The 15,971-nt window shown below is 44.8% G+C and overlaps 1 protein-coding gene across 2 annotated transcripts in view; it reads left to right on the top strand.

Annotated features, from left to right (window-relative positions):
- The first annotated feature begins 2,508 nt into the window (after positions 1–2,508).
- The window catches only part of LBR (lamin B receptor), a 31,514-nt gene continuing 18,051 nt past the window's right edge, over positions 2,509–15,971 (top strand). For both annotated transcript variants that reach the window (XM_019549545.1, XM_019549544.1), the window contains exons 1-3: positions 2,509–2,617; positions 9,015–9,193; positions 11,565–11,747. In XM_019549545.1, the coding sequence (XP_019405090.1) occupies positions 9,029–9,193; positions 11,565–11,747 (348 nt within the window). In that variant the 5' untranslated portion in view covers positions 2,509–2,617; positions 9,015–9,028. The remainder of the gene's footprint in view (positions 2,618–9,014; positions 9,194–11,564; positions 11,748–15,971) is intronic.

Below are 15,971 nucleotides of genomic sequence, written 5' to 3'. Positions count from 1 at the left end.
ACTTTTGATCCTAGGGTAAAAAGTTCTAACTGTTATTATTAGTTGCATGTACTTAGCAAAAATGTCTTAAAATGAAACTAGTATAACTATATTTCTCAATGTATCATGCCTATATGTGACCACCCTCACCTGTAAAAGAAAGATGAAATAAGTTTCTTTCTTTCTTTTTGAAGATGGAAATAATGGTTTATTTCCATGTTTTAACTGTTTGTTCCTTGGAGGCTGGGTCAAATACCAAGGCTTTGATCTTAATTTTTAAAAACAACTCATGAATTGGCCTGCATTTACCACCTAGTTTGGGTCTTTTCCCATTTTAACAATAATAACTAGCAATCTCAAAATTTAGTCTGGGCATAGGGACTAAATATTTTCTGCTAGTTGGCCCATGAGCCTACAGACAGAAGTACTCGGTTATTTGATGCCGTCTTGCCTACGTTGTCAATGTTGCTGCCATCAAATGAAACCTTTGTAGTTGGAGTATAGGCAGGAACTGGGTGTTTCTAGTACAATCATCTTTAAATGTGAAAGTTGTGGGAAAATTTCTGGCCACCATCCAGAACAGTGATTTTCAGCCAGAGTGCTGCCAGATCCTTTGAGGTGATACAGATACAGGCAGGCTGATGCTCTCCTTGCCTGGCTGCTCCTCCATCCCCTCTGAGGAGGTAAGCACTCTAATAAATACATTCGTTTTTTCAAATGGGATGCCCCCCGATTCACAAAAGTTACAGAGGGCTGCCTCCAGTCTTAACAAGATAAAGAGTTGTTGACCCAGGCTCTAACCTCAGCTGTGGCTTGTGCTTGTTACCATACTGCCACTCATTTCCTGTTTGCTTGTTTAACTTGAGGTAAAAAAAAGCCCAGGGTGACTGCCTGGTTGATTTAGGTAAGGCAGGCTTGTCCAACATACAGCCCATGGGCTGCCATGTGGCCTGCCAAGGCATTTTCTGTGGCCCACCGTGCTGCAACGGGAAATGGAAGTAAACACTGTTTACTTTTGTTCCCGCCCCCAGCAGCTTCCTAATGGTTGCTGAAGGGCTGGGGAAGGGACAAGGTTCTCATGCACCGTGTCAGCTTGACATTGCCCATGCAGTGCGTGTGGGAAGAGGAGTGCAGACCTGGTCCGCCTCCTCCCATCCCCAGCACCACTTGGGGAAGCCACTGCTTCCCAGCCTGAGCGACTCGCTACTCCCCGCCCATAGATGAGGCAGCTCAGCTTGGCTGCCTGGCCCCGGGTCGGTGGTGGAGACAGAGGCGGAGTGGTGTGAGCAGGTGCCTCCTTCCGCTGGGCTGTCGGCATTGGCTGTGCTGCATGGCCCCGGGCTCAGGTGGAGCCTGTGCTCGCTGTGCCCCGAGGTGCCGCCCGGCCCTGGCCCCCTCCAGCCTGGTGCGTCGATGTGGACCTATGGAGGCCGGGCTCGCCCTTGTCGTCTGCCTCTGCCTGGCCAGGGTTGGGCCGGAAAGACGGCGCCTCCCCTGGAGCCAGGCTGGTGACTGTGGGCTCCTGGCACCTGTGTGTGTGGGGGGGGGGTCCCTGCCTTTCACAGTCCCAACCCAGTGTTCCTCACTGCTCGTACCTCCAGACCCCAGTGTGTGGGGCATCGGGGGCCCAAGTAGCCCCTTGCAGGCTGGAACTCTGCCAGTCCACAAGAGAAAAGCCAGTTATGTTTTTCTCCTTTAAAGGAGAACCCACTTTTAAAGTTTGCTGTGACCCTTTCACATATTCTTGAGACCTTCATTCGTGTCAAAGGTCACGTGACATAATTCCCTGATGTGATACCACTTCCTGTGAGGCCTTTTAATATGGCTCCGGGCCCACTGGATGATAAAAAGTTCATGATCCGGCCTCACATTCAAAAAGGTTGGACACCCCTGAGGTATGGCCTCTTGGGTTCTGCATCCAGTGGGGTCAGGCTATCTAGTAGGTTAGCCCCACATCCTTCCCATGTGCTGCTCCCATCCCTTCCCCCCCGCTGTTATCTGCTCCCTGCCCCATGTGGTCTCCTACTTCCTGCCTTGTCTGCTGCCCCGCTTTCTGCTCATTACTTCCTCTGTTGCTTTCTACCTCGTCTGCTGCTCTGCCGTCTGCTCCCTGCCCGTCCGCCGCTCTTTCCACTCCCTGGATCAGGGGAGCGGCCAGTTGTCTCCCTCTGCCCCACCTACTGCTCTATCCGCTGCCCGCCCGTTCGGCCGCCCTACTTTCTGTTCCCCTCAACCTGCCCGCCTGGCTCCCCGGGCTGGAGTCCTGAGCGTGCGCGCGGACCACGGGGAGCTGCAGGCAGGCGGGCGGGCTCGCGGGCTGCGACCGGTGCAGCGGGGGCGGAGTAGGCGGGGTGCCGGGGGCTGCGAGAGGGTGGAACGCGCCACCTCCTCCCAGCCAATCACGTCCCTCAGCCCCGGCTGCTAGCCAATCCCGTGTAGCGCCGAGCTATTCAAACCGGCGCGTGGGCCAATAGCGGTGCTTAGCGCTGGGCGGCCCGCGGGGAGGGCGGGGCCGGGCCCGGGACGTCGCGCGCGCGCCCCTAACCGTCGCTCTGGGCGGTTGTTTGGTGCTGCTCAGTGTGCGCTCCGCCGGCTCCGGCTCCGGCTCCGGCTCCTCACGCAGGTGGCGGCGGCGCAGGTGAGCGGCGGGCTCCTCTCCCCTCCCCCACCCGTACCCCTACCCCCGCCTCCCGGCGGGGGGGAGCGGCCAATCGCCTCCCTCTGCCCTCTGCGGCCTGCGCAGTGCTCAGGCGCTGCTCCTCGTCCCGGGGGCTGGGCCTCGGCCGCCTCCTCCCCTGCCCGGGGCTCCGCTTCCCGCCCGCTTTGTTTGGCCCTTTAGGCGCCGCGGCCCGGGGGGAGGGGCAGCCTCCGCCCCGTGGGAGGTGGGGAGAAGAGCTAGACGAAGCCTTGGCTGGGATGATGCAGCTTGCGATCGCCCTGCTGCGAACAAGGGGGTTGCATTAGATGTGACCCCCTGTGGTCCCTTCCAACACACATTTTCTATGGTTTTCTATAACTAGTGAATTGTGTAATACATTGAGGCCAGCCACAGGTGCCAAGTAAGGATCGCACAATTAAAAGGAGGCTGCTAGCTTTAAAACGTGCCGACCAACTCTGAAGTTGTTGCGTAGCTGGTTTCTATCTAGCTTTAATTGGCATGTGTAGTAGGGCCCAGAGTTGGACAGGCTTGCGAGTGTAAGGTGTTCTTCCTCGGGTTTTCCAACTTTGCCCCGGGTCTCCTGGTCATGTGCTGGGAATGATGTAGTCTGTGTCAAAGTTGGGCATGGCTATGTTTTTATAGAATTGGGGCTGAGTAGTAAATAATACTCATCGCAGGTGTTGCATTCATAATCTGGTCTGACAGGACCAACTGTGTAGTTGGAACAATAACAGAAATCACCTGAAGAAGTCCTCGCTGCTTTATTTCTCGCCAGTTTGCTAACATGTCTTTCTGTGTGGCACCAGAGAGTCTTTGCTGACTCCTTGTGTGTTAGTCACACCTTTACTAGACTGGTTCATCCATCCATATTTACAAGCAAAAGAGATTTGGCATTCCAGTAAAAATGTTGCTGTTTTTTGCCACATGCCTTTTAAAGTTTTTAGTTTCAAACATATTCTGCTCTCAGACTTTATAACTGCTTTAAAGGATATATAAACATTTATAACGTGACTTAATAATATTAAAAGAGTATTGTACTGTCCTGAACAGAAATTTAAAAGAAGGCCATTACTTGGGTTTTTTTTTTTTAAAGTTGTGCCTTATTGAATCTCTAATGAGCACATTTTTGACATTTACACAATTACACTATGGCATTATTTATGCAAGCAGTAGGCTGCTGTCATGATCAGGTCTGTTGTTTTTCTTGCCATCATTTGACGCTAGCATGGAAGGGATGATTGTTTACTACTAAGCCCCCCAGTCCTACAAAAACTTAGATGTGTCCAGCTTTGAAATGAAGTAGATTCTTCACAATACCCGGCAACTGTTTAAAGAGCGGGATGTGAGAGTCCCTTTGTGTTATGAATTTAGTATTAGAAAAGGCTTTTTTCTAAAGGATGGATACAGTATTATTTACTTGCTTTTAAGCAGCACTTGGACTACATCTTACTGTGCAGCCTGTGGGGCACAGTTCCTGTTCTGAAAGTGCCAGTTTCTAAAATACGAAGTACAGTGTGAAGATCAGCCACCAGAGAACATGGAGCAAGTGCATATAGAAGTGCAGCTCCTCTAGTACCACCAAGTCAGAGCAGTAGCCGGAGGGAAATGCTTTGAATGCTGAAGCTCTAACTACATTGTTTTACTGTTTAGTCAAGTGATGTTCACATGATGGTAGATGCCAGTTTGCATTGCCTTTGTAAGATAAGCGGTCAGATAAATTATATATAAATAACAGTGATCCTAAAATTGTTCTTTATAGCTCATTCTTATTGGATGAATGTCGAAGTTCTCCCTTATATATCGGTAGCTATATCTAGTAGAACAGTTGGCAGTTTCTTCCTTATCCCCGTGCTTTTATTTGCCTTTTCTTATGGGCAGATGGCTTCCTTTTCTGGTGCACAGCATGATGCATCAGTGTTCAGCTCTTCAGAGTTTGGCCTCTAAACTCTAAGGGGGTTCCTTTGGAGCGCTTCCCAACTCTTTTAGACAGGAGTGGCTATTTCTTTAGGTTATTTTTTCTCCTTTTAGATGTATACATCTGTCCTGTTAGAGAGATGGGCTATTGAAGAATAATGAAGAATAGTATTTTTGGAAGCATTTTTAGTGTTCTTGTGGAAAAAGGGTTGTAGCTTCTTCATCACTAGAGCAGCAGTGTTGCGGTAAAGCTTTAGCTGTTTATGAATATAATTTTGATGGTAGGACTCTTGCATTGAAAACTGCAAGCTAGTGTTTTCCTGCCACTTTCTATCCTGGCTAATGGAGGGGAAAAGGTGTCCTCTTATGTAGGACTTCATTGTCTCTGGGTTACTTCACTAATGGGTCAGCCAGCAACTCAGTGGCAGTTTTTCCTTCCAACTGGGTCTGAAACTTTAGATTGTGCTCAATTTATGGAGCATCCACAGCTTAGTCGAGCATTACTCAGTCCTTTTGAGTTATCATCAGCTTTGGTTTCTGAACTCTCATTGAAATGGTTGAGTGGTAGGGGAATACAGAAAATCAGCCTTATACCTTCAAATAAATAGGACTTCAAGTATGTGAAGTCAGTTAACAGTTCTTTTAGAACAGCCTGAGGAACCAATGTACCAAATATTTGGGGATCTGGTGACAAAAACATGCCTTGAAGCATGTTGAATAAAATTTCATGGGTATGCAGTTACAGATAAAGAGTACCCAGTGTACATATGTAGGCCACAATAATTGATACCTCCTGCTTTACTAAAAAATTTCAGAGCTGTATACTTAAACTGTTAGTTTATGGTGAGCTTGCTGCTTGAAATGCATGGTTTTAAACTCAAATATAATACTTAAAGAAGATTATATTTTTAAGACACAAATCTGTTTTTATTTTTTCTGGATATCCCCCACAGTCTGGGGGATTAGGTCTAGGAGGATGAGCGATGGGGAGACAAATGACCAAGGTGGGCTGTAGAATTGAGACAGAGGCTGGAAGAATTAAGCTGAGCCAGGGAGAACTTGTCTGGGAGCCAATTTGAAAGTGAGACATAAGATAGATAGGACAAGAGATGGGAGGGAGGAACCAGTGACTTACTGAGCAAGAAGTTGAGACACCATAATACTGGTGTTGGTCTGGGTGTTTTTACTGTACCTGGAAGGGAAGATGCCCTTCTTCTCTACTTTGAATTACTTGGTGTAGTTGAGGGTGGAGACCTGTCCATTGCACTGTGGGCAGGCACCCCTATGAGAGTCTACTGTAGCCTCCCAGTGGGAGGATTTCGGCTACACATTTTATGGTAGCAGGGGATTGCTCTTAGCTTGCTTCTATGGCCTTTGGCTAGGGGCAAATGAAATTAGGGGGCATCTGAATCCCAACGCCTCTGGTGTTGGGGCTTGAACATAGGATGCCTACCATGGATTTGGGACTATCTGAAACCCAGGACTGTTGAAACTGAGAGAGGGGATACTTGCCAGTGGTAGCACCACACAGCTCTGCTCAGTCAGTGGAATTTGGAACTGATATGGCTAACATACATGACATTTAAAAAAATTGACCAAGGAAGTTCTGGATAGGAAGCCTGGGACTGGGGAAGGGGGCAAACTGGGGCCGCTGCCTCAGGCATTGCGCTTTGGGGGCCTTGCAGACCAGCCGTGGCAACTCTGTACTGCCAGCTTCCCATCCAGCTGCTTGCTCATGGGATCAGGGCAGGGGTGGGGCCCCGCATAGGTTGATTTGCCCCAGGCCCCACACCCTGCTCGGGTTGGCTCTGGGTGGAGGACAGGGCAGTTTTTTGCTTGGAAGTGGGAAATGGGTAGAAAGTCTGGATCCCAAATAGCAGGCTTCCCTGTAGAGCATGAAATGGAATCCAAACATCAGGGGCAGATCTAGGATTTCCCAAAGGGGGTGCTGGAGCAGCACCCCACGCTGCAGGGATGGCTGCAACTCCCTGCTTCCCATCTCCTTCTCCCCCACCTCTTCTACCTCCCCACCCCTTGTGGGGGTGGGTGCCACAGGAGCCTTTGACAACTTTTTAAAGTCTTGAAATCAGAGCCACTTGGGCAGAAGTGGCTCTAGAACTTCCTTCCTCCCTGGGGCAGTGGGGGAAAGGAGGAGCACCTGAAGGAAATGTGCCTCTGAACATTAAGGGGAAGGGAAGGGGGATTTTCACCTGCTTTAGGGGCTTAAAGTCCCTAGAGGCTCCTGCAGTGCACTGTGATCGAAAAAAGGTGAGAGAGAAGGGTTGGGGGTTCAGCTGCACCATTACAACCTCTCTGGATTAGCCTCTGCCAAGCATTCCTTTTATGGGCAAATGTCTGGGAAGCTGGCTGGTGAAGTATGTGTAACATCTCCTGGTAGCGCAGGTCCACATGGAGGACAGTGACCCATTTCTGTTAACCCCAGTGGCAGAAGTCAGAGGTTCAGTGTTCTGTTTTTGAGTGGGTGTCAAGATGATGAAATCTTGGTGAAACTTGTGTGAGGATTTTGTTTCTGGGAAATTTTTTTTTGCGTTTTAAAACTACACACACTTTAAAACAATATCAAAAGCTAAGAAATAAAAAAGAAATTAAGGTTGCCTGTGAAACCTTACTTCATGGCCTTTTGTTGAACATTGCATCGTAATAGTCTTTAATTACATCATTGTGTACTTTTTCCCCTACAGAAACTTTTGCCTCATTAAAGTACAGGCTAGATCAGGAACTGGCAACCTATTCAAGCTGTGGGTGAAACAACTTGCCTCCAGTTCAGCATTGGTGGGGGGCTTTGGCAGAGTGTCTTGTATTATCTTAATGTTTTGTAAATGTTAATAAACCAAATTATTTTTTTCCCTACATGATGCAAGGTGGTTATGTTATTTCTGTTTTATGGAGGAGGAACTGAGGTACTGAAATTAAGAATGGAATTATTCACTAATCGTAGGTGCCCTTTTTAGATGAAAAATCTGATTTTTCAGTTCTTTGTATTTTGTAATACTTTATAATGTCCAAGTACAGTTCCAATTGACTTCAGTTGCAGTGGCAAATGCATAGAGTTTCTGGAAATTTGTACCCTGTGGTATTAAGTTGGGCACCCAAAAGCAAAGAACACAGAGGTAGAGCTTGTAAAATATTTAAGTGACTTGACTGCAATTGCACTGCAGCAAAAGCAAGGATAGAATACACTATATACCTTTGCACATAGTACAGGAGACCCTCATCATTTGTGGGGAGTATGTTCCAGAGATCCCCATGAATGGTGAAATCCGCAAATACGTTAGGAGCCTGGTGGCGGGAGCCCAGCGGCACCAAGCGCAGAGCTCCTGCAGACACCACGCATGCTGGTGGCAGCGGGGGAGGGAAGAGTGAAGAGGAGTGGGCTGGATGGACCCACTGAAGACTAATTTTGAGAGAAAAAACTTCCTCAGGAACAGGGCAGTAGATTGATCCATCAGTGAGCTTGGAGGAGCTCATGATCCACAATGAGTGTTAATTGCTGCCGCACTCCCTCAATTACTGCTGCTGCAAGTCAGTTAATTAGTGAAAGCTAAAAGGAGAGTGTGGTGGAAGCTGTGAGAGCCGGTGAGAACATGCAGGGGAGAGAGCGTGGGTTTAAATATTTGAAACCACAAATGGCGAGGGTTTCCTGTATTCCCTGTATATAGTATGTACCTTGATTTTTTGAAGGGAAGCTTGAAGGAAAAAAAACATTTTCTTGAGGTGAGTGGCAGCAACTAGGGAGTTAAGGCCACTGCCCATCCTGTGTGGTGGATGGGGCCTGAGGATTGACCAAGCATGCTAGGTCCAGAGCTGAACGATGACTATGCCAAGTCTGGGACCATACACTGGTTTTGGAGCTATGGGCCAGGTCCAACTTAGTGTATGGTCCCAGAGTCAGCAGGCAGGGTTGGACTTGGTACATCGGGACTGGGACTAGATTGGACTCGGCCCTCGGGGTCCAGCTCTGGATCAGTTGGATCATGGTTGGGGGAGAGGCTCCTTATATGTCTAAAAATTAGGCTGGGGGTGAGGGAGCAGTTGCCTTGAGTCATGCCAGCTAATACTGGCACTGCAGTCTCCTGCAGTAAAGAACCCTGTTTTCTGCCCATGTTGGATGCATCTTGAGAGGTAGATAGGTGTCCTATGGCTAAATAGTGCATAGTCATCTAATTAAAAATCAGGTGACATGCTTAAGGTGAGGGTAGGCACAAATAAAGATTTCACAGGCAATCAAATTTGGAGTTCCCTGGCTTTTGAATATTTGATATATTTTTGAAATGTTAATGTTTTTGAAGTCTTTCTAGTATCTGCAAGTAATATATCGAATATACAAGTTAACTATATTATGTTAAAAAAAGACTATTGCAATGGTGATACTGTACAGTAATTTAAAGAGTGATGGAAATGAAAGCAAGTTTTTATTCTTTCTTTCTTTCTTTTTTTAAAGATTCATTTTGGAAAATGCCACACAGAAAATTTGGTGATGGTGATGTGGTGATGGGTCGTTGGCCTGGAAGTGTCTTGTATTATGAAGTACAAATAACTAGCTATGATGACCTCACTCACCTTTATACTGTTAAATACAAAGATGGAACTGAGCTTGAGTTGAAAGAAAGTGATATAAAGGTAAGTATTCCTTCAGGGTTTAGAATCAAAGTCTACTATAATGATTTCTTCAGAGCTCAAACTTAAGTTTATAATGGTCTGGACCCAGTATGGCACTTCTTATAGTTACCCAACTATTAGTTCATCTAGCCCAGTATCTGCCTCCTTCCAGAGTAGTAGGTGCTTTAGAAAGAGAGTGTATGAATTGTCATGTTTAGAATGTCTCCTGTCAGACTTATCCTGGCATCAAACATCATTGGTTTAGGAATGTCAGAGGATATATCCCCGTTTGTTCTGTTTAATAACTCCCAATGGACTTGTCCTCCGTAAATCTGTGTCTCTAACTTTATTCTTGCTCTATAGTAGAATAGTTTTTGGTTTGTAAGTAATTGCTTATAAATAATCACTGTTTCTTGTTTGAAACCTTGGTTAAGAAATTCAGAATGTTCCTAAAAGTTTTAAGAAACTTGATCCTATTATTTTAAACTGTTTTGGTAGTGCTTACAAAGCTATTAACTAAAACGTTGTTAATTTGTGCTTGTGTTGATAAAAACAATTAGCATGTCTCCTTCCCCTGCCCTTCCCCCCCCCTCCAAAAAAAAAAGTTTATATTAGGGGGGACATGATATTTAAAGTCGTCTTAAATATTTTATTAGTGATATTTTGCTTTACTGACTAGAAGGGTCTTCGGGGATAGTGAGAGTGACGACATATTTATTTATACCAGCCTCTATCCTTCTTACTCTCTCTGCACATACCTGTTTCTCATCTCTCAAATTTATTTCATTTGCTGATACTGGCAAACACCTTTATGAAGAGTCTGCATATGGGATTCTCTTGAATGTGATGTCTTCATGCAAGTGCATGACATAGGAAATGTAACTGATATCAGCAGAACATTAGAACTGTCTTCAAAGTACTGTCAAATATATTAAGTAAACTGGATAAATAAAGCTTCCAATTATAGTACAGGCATACCTCGGAGATATTGCAGGTTCGGTTCCAGACCACCGCAATAAAGCGAATATCGCAATAAAGCGAGTCACACGAATTTTTTTGTTTCCCAGTGCATATAAAAGTTATGTTTACACTGTACTGTAGTCTATTAAGTGTGCAATAGCATTATGTCTAAAAAAAATGTACATACCTTAATTAAAAAATACTTTATTGCTAAAAAATGCTAACCAATGGAAAAATGGTGCCGATAGACTTGCTCAACGCAGGGTTGCCACAAACCTTCAATTTGTAAAAAATGCAATATCTGCGCAGCGCAATAAAGTGAAGCGCAATAAAACGAGGTATGCCTGTATTATATAGATGCACCATTTTAGATGTGTATACTTTTTAGTTGATGATAGTTTGCTTAAGATACTAAGGTTCCGTTTTTGGAGGTATTCTACAAAAGAAGATCACGTAAAGGCCTAAGAAGTGGTTTTCCCAGACATGTATTGTCTGTCTTCAGCTGTTTGTAACACAAGCAATATATTAGTACTTGGAATTCTGTGCTTGAGGTGGTGGTAATACAGATAGCATAGTGCAGTGGTACCTAGTCTTCTGGCTTTGTGGACCAGATGAGTGGCACAGGGTTGGCTTGTGGGCCTGATTTGGCAGCACATGAATCTGGTTGTATGATCTGATGCGGCAAGGAGTCATTGACTGCAGTAGCTGCACTTAAGACAAAAAGTGATGTGGGAGTTCCTAGCATTCTCAATCTGTTGTAGTAACTGCCTCCCAAAAGCCCTGTGTACACTTGAATAGGGGAAATAAAATGGAGCCCTGTTGAACTCCCATGTGAGGGCGCTGAGGACAGAAGACCATTGCCCACAACTATTCTCTGGAGTGTATGGGAAGTTTTCTCAAGGCAATACTGTCTACCTTGCTGATCTCAAAAGTGTCAACATTGCTTCAAAATCTAGGGTAGATAGTTGACAGATCTTACTAGTCACCTTGATTTTTGCTATTGCTAGGGTAGAGATCTCTTACTTCTATATCACTGTAGCCTCTACTGCAACCAAATTTATAATGGTGAAGATGAGAAGTATTCAAATATATCTCTTGGTACAACTGCTCAGGACTCAGCTAGAAATGGAAGACATGAGGCTAAATATTAAGCAGGCTGTTCCTCCAGATCAACCTTGAATGATGTTAGCTGAGTAGGGAAGCTTGCATTTCCATGTCTCCATTGCAATTAAGTCACTAGGGATGATAGTTGAGCAATTAAGTCACTAGGGATGATAGATGAATTTCAATGATGTAAGCATTTTAACAAATAACAGAAAAATGACTGTAGTGTAGAAGTCTAATTTATAGACCGAAGATGGTAAAATGAACCTGAAGCTTTTTTCCTCCTTCATGTCATAACCTTTGAAATTTTTCCTGTTTTTTTTTTCAGTCAGTATCAGCATTTAAGCATAGGAAAAGCAATTCAAGTTCTCCTTCTAGACGTGGTGGGAGCAGATCAAGATCTCGGTCTCCTGGCCGGCCAGCAAGAGGGAGACGTCGTTCTTCCTCCCAAGGCAGAGACGCTAAAGATGACAAAAAGAAAGCAATTAGAGGAACTAAATTAACACCTGAGGTATTGGATTTATTTTAGTTTGAGATTTTTCTTAATATTGCCTGGTTGGATTTATATGCAGTGTATTTTTATGTGAATTTTCTTACATCTTTATGTTTTTAGTAGGGCAAAAACTTGAAGTTTTGGACTTAGATGTGTCTAGATTTTTTAAAAATCTAGATGTGTTAAATTGTCTTCTCAATCGCTATTATTGGGTTTCTTATGGTAACATAGTTGTTTAAAAAGGCTCCAAAATATAAATAAATTATAAACCTATATGATGATATAATTTTGAAAATTGTAGACAGCTTGGAGAAATTTCTCTGGAAGGTAATGACTTTGCTTACTTAAAGGGTTGTGAACAGTAAAACCTAAAGATGACCAGGAATGTCACTGCCTGAATTTAAGGGAGCAAGCATTGGACTGGGACTTGGGTTCTATTCCTCGCTCTGCTATTGATGTGCTGGGAAATGGTGCTCAACTCAGTTCCACCCCTGTTCCTGACTTTTCCCTTATGTAAAATGTTGTTAATCAGTAAATTCCTTTGAGATTTGCTAGTCATATCTCTATGCAAGAATTCGGTGGGTGTAGCACAATAAAGTATTGGAGACAACTTAAGTTGTTCATTGAATTAGTTGCAAAAATAAATGAATAGATGCCACATTTACACAAATGCAAAAGAGATTTTTTTCTTGTATGTGATTATAAGACAAGTAACATTTCCCCCCAGGCCATTTGGGGGAAATCTTACTAAATACATTGTCTAACATTAACCCGCTGACAGAAGCAGCATATTCTTAGCAATAGAAACCAACTATGAAGTTGATTAAATGCAGCCAACATTGAGCATGACAATAAAACACACAGCCATACCAGACAAACATGCTGACGGGAACTACCACAAGGATGCGTTAGTGCAGTTCACCTGAATAACACACACACCAACTCTTTTCCATGTCATGGTGAGCCGTGGCATTGCAGAAATTTTGATTTTTCACTCTCAGAGCTGAGCTGAGCCAAGACTTTCTCATTTCCAGTGATTTCCTGTTTTTTCACTGGCCTTAAATGCTTTGCAAACATCATGAAATGGGACCCCAAATAGTTCACCCAGCATCCCTCTATCACCCCTCTCTCAACCTGGTACACATGAGTAGTGTGGTCCTGCCTTCCATAAGGTGAAGCTGGACCAGGCTGCCCTACATCTCATCTGAGTATAAATTTGTGGAGAAGGACTCATGACAAGAACACCTAGTTTCAGTCATGAGCAGGGGCTAATTACCATGCCGGTCCTTTGTGGGGGAGTATCTGGAGTACATACACTCATACTGAGCAGTGCTGGGCTGAGGGGTCACCAGGGCTTGACATGCTGTTGACTCCGGTGGGGCCAACCCATTGAACTATGTAGTAAATCACAAGCCTTTGGCTTTGGATTAGTATCATGCATAGTTTGCCAATGTGCTTATGGAGTACCTGTCTTAAAACCTGCAGCAGTTTTTTATTTTTTTTTTAAAAAGGTAACATGCATCAGTTCTTGATGAACTAAGTATATGGGTACTATATGCAAATAACTAGTCATGTTTAGTTTCAAGGTTATTGCTTACAAATGTGCTCCTTGCTTCCGTGTGCTCCAGAAGAGCAGCATCTGACACAGGAGGAAGGCATTGCCAGGATAAAAAGCTGGGGGGAAAGCAGCTTCTTGGGGCTACCTGACTCCCCAGTTTTATTTTCCCTGCTATAGCAGTGGGAGGAGGGCAAAATCAAGGCAAACCTCCAATAATTAGATTGTATACCTGGAAAATTGTATCAAGTGTATAATTTCCATATTTAAATTAATTATTGGGGGGTTGTCTTATTATTAGGGTTGTCTTCTGTTCAAGTAAACATGGTATTTAATTATATCAAGATGTAGAAATTAGGGATTATTTTTGTTGATTTTAAATCTGGTGTACTGTGGAATTTAAAGGGCCTTGTCTTTGGGTAAAATTGGGGAAGTATTTTCATTTACATAGGGTGTTTTTCTAATGGATTTTAACTTTGCCAGACTTCACTTTAAAGTGAATATTTAATCTGCTTGCTTTTATCTTGCGAGCAAATTTATTTTAAAGTAAGAATTCTGGTGCTAATTTTTGAAAATGTCAATCTTCCACTGTGCAAAGTTTAGTTTTTATGCATGCATATATTTCTATAGCTTTTTAAAAAATGTTTTGGTGAGATGGAAACTCTAAATTTGGTTGGCACAATCTGTATCTTATAAATGGCTGTTTGCAGATGTGGGGAACCCCCCCACCATGCTCTTTACCAGAAGAAGCAGCACATTAATTTGATGCGATTCTGGAGCGTCTGTATAGACTAGGCACTTCAGCAGGGCTTTTTGGTGCTTTTAAGGGAGCTGATTCAATCAGCTGTTAGATAAGTGCCAAAAAGACCCACTGTATTGCCCAATCTATACATATGCTGCAAAGCCAAGTTGAACCAAAACGCTGCTGCCTCTTTTGGGTATATACTGGGAACCGAGTTTAAGGTAAAGCACAGTCAGTGCATAGCCAATATTATTTTACTGATTCACTGAAAATTAGTTTTCATTTAGCTGAATTCTAAAGACTATTTTAAGGCAGTGAGTACTCTGGATTTTGTTATAACACAAACTGTTTTGTAGCTGTTGGCCAGAGCGTAGCCAGTTGACCACACACTTATCAATGTGTTTTTAATGGCTGTGTGCCCCAGCTCACTCTCTTTTTGTCGAACCACAGAGTCTGGTTTTGGGTTGTTTATAAATTAGAGCGTAGAACCAGATCCATTGGTCACTGGTGTGATTAGAGTGGTGCTGTCCCTCAAGAACTCATCGTTTTGTTCAGCTGCTAGAACTAGATGGGCCTTTTCTAACTTCCTTGCTACAAAACAGAAATTGAAACCATGAGGAGAACAAATAGTGTATGCATTTTAATGGTCTTCCTCCAGACATTACATTTGTTGTGGATTATATGCTAGTTTCCGATGACAAACAGTAACATGCTAGATGTTAAAGGAATTTCTCCCTTGATAAAAATGGCCAATCCACCAAAAAATGGTGGATTCATGATAAAACTTATCGTTTCAAATGGCAAATTCTTTGTTGTGTCAGGACAAACCTAACACCTGACCAGGTGTTATATTACACTGTACCATGGTACTCTTCTCCCTTCCCTCTCCCGCCGTGCAGGGGGGAAGGAAAACTGGTTCCCTGACATCCCATCTGTTAGGGAGGCTTGTGGGTTGCCATGTCCCTGTTGCTGTTCATTGGCCATTGGGACAGGGCTGCTTTGGCTGGGTTTGCCCAGGTGGGGAAACTGGTGTTGTCTGCTCTTGTACAACCCAAGAGCTGAAAACCTGTAAAAAACCTCCCAGGCTGCTCACATGCTCTTTAAAGGCCCCAGCATCCGGACAAGTGTCTGGAACAGCTTTGGTCCCTTTGGGGTGGTGGGTAGCAAGCAGAATTGTCCCCATTCTGCAGGGATTGTGGGAACAGCCTTGGCTGGTTGGCAAGGATTTGGGGGTTCCTTGCAACCACTGTAAGGTTCCTGGGAACTCTGTCACCCTTGCTGCCTTGGAGCAATGGTGTTATGGATAAATGTGCACTAATGTATTGGTGGCATATTGGATTGGCATTGACAAAAGGAAAATTAACATTATCAGCCGTTCTGAGAAGTGTCGCTCTGGAGGATGTTGGGGAGGCTATATCCCACCCTGAAGCCACTCCTCCCAGCATAGCAGCTGCCTGCTCCACCCCCTGGAAGAAGCTAGCACAGCCCCTGGCCCTGAGCAGGCAGCCCACCCTCACCCTATGCACAGTTCTCATGGGATGGGGGGCTCATGCCCCCCTTGCCTTCCCCTGGGGTCTGCACAACGGTGGGAGCCACCCCCTGGACAAGCTGCCTATGGCTCCACCCCATTCCCAGGGCCCTAGCTGGGCAGCACCTGCACCTGCCCCACTCCCTCTCTCACTTTGGGGGCCTTGATCTGCCCCCTACATCCGTTCTCCATCCCACAGACTTGCAGAGAGCTGCTCTCCATGCTGCCAGGCTGCATATAGGTTGTTGCCAGATCAGTATCAGCTGATATGGCTAGTTAAAAATCGGGCGTGGGTATCAGCCAAAAAAATCTTCATTGTAGTTTCATAGTTAGTAGGGTTGGAAGGGACCTGAGCAGATCATCAAGTCTGACCCCCTGCCATGGCAGGAAAGGGTACTGGGCTCAAATGACCCCAGC

This window comes from Crocodylus porosus, unplaced genomic scaffold (genome assembly GCF_001723895.1).
Source record: "Crocodylus porosus isolate Cpor-Errol unplaced genomic scaffold, CroPor_comp1, whole genome shotgun sequence".
NCBI classification, from domain to species: Eukaryota; Metazoa; Chordata; order Crocodylia; family Crocodylidae; genus Crocodylus; species Crocodylus porosus.
Note: the sequence above shows the minus strand (reverse complement) of the source record. Positions and strands in the feature narration are given on the sequence as shown.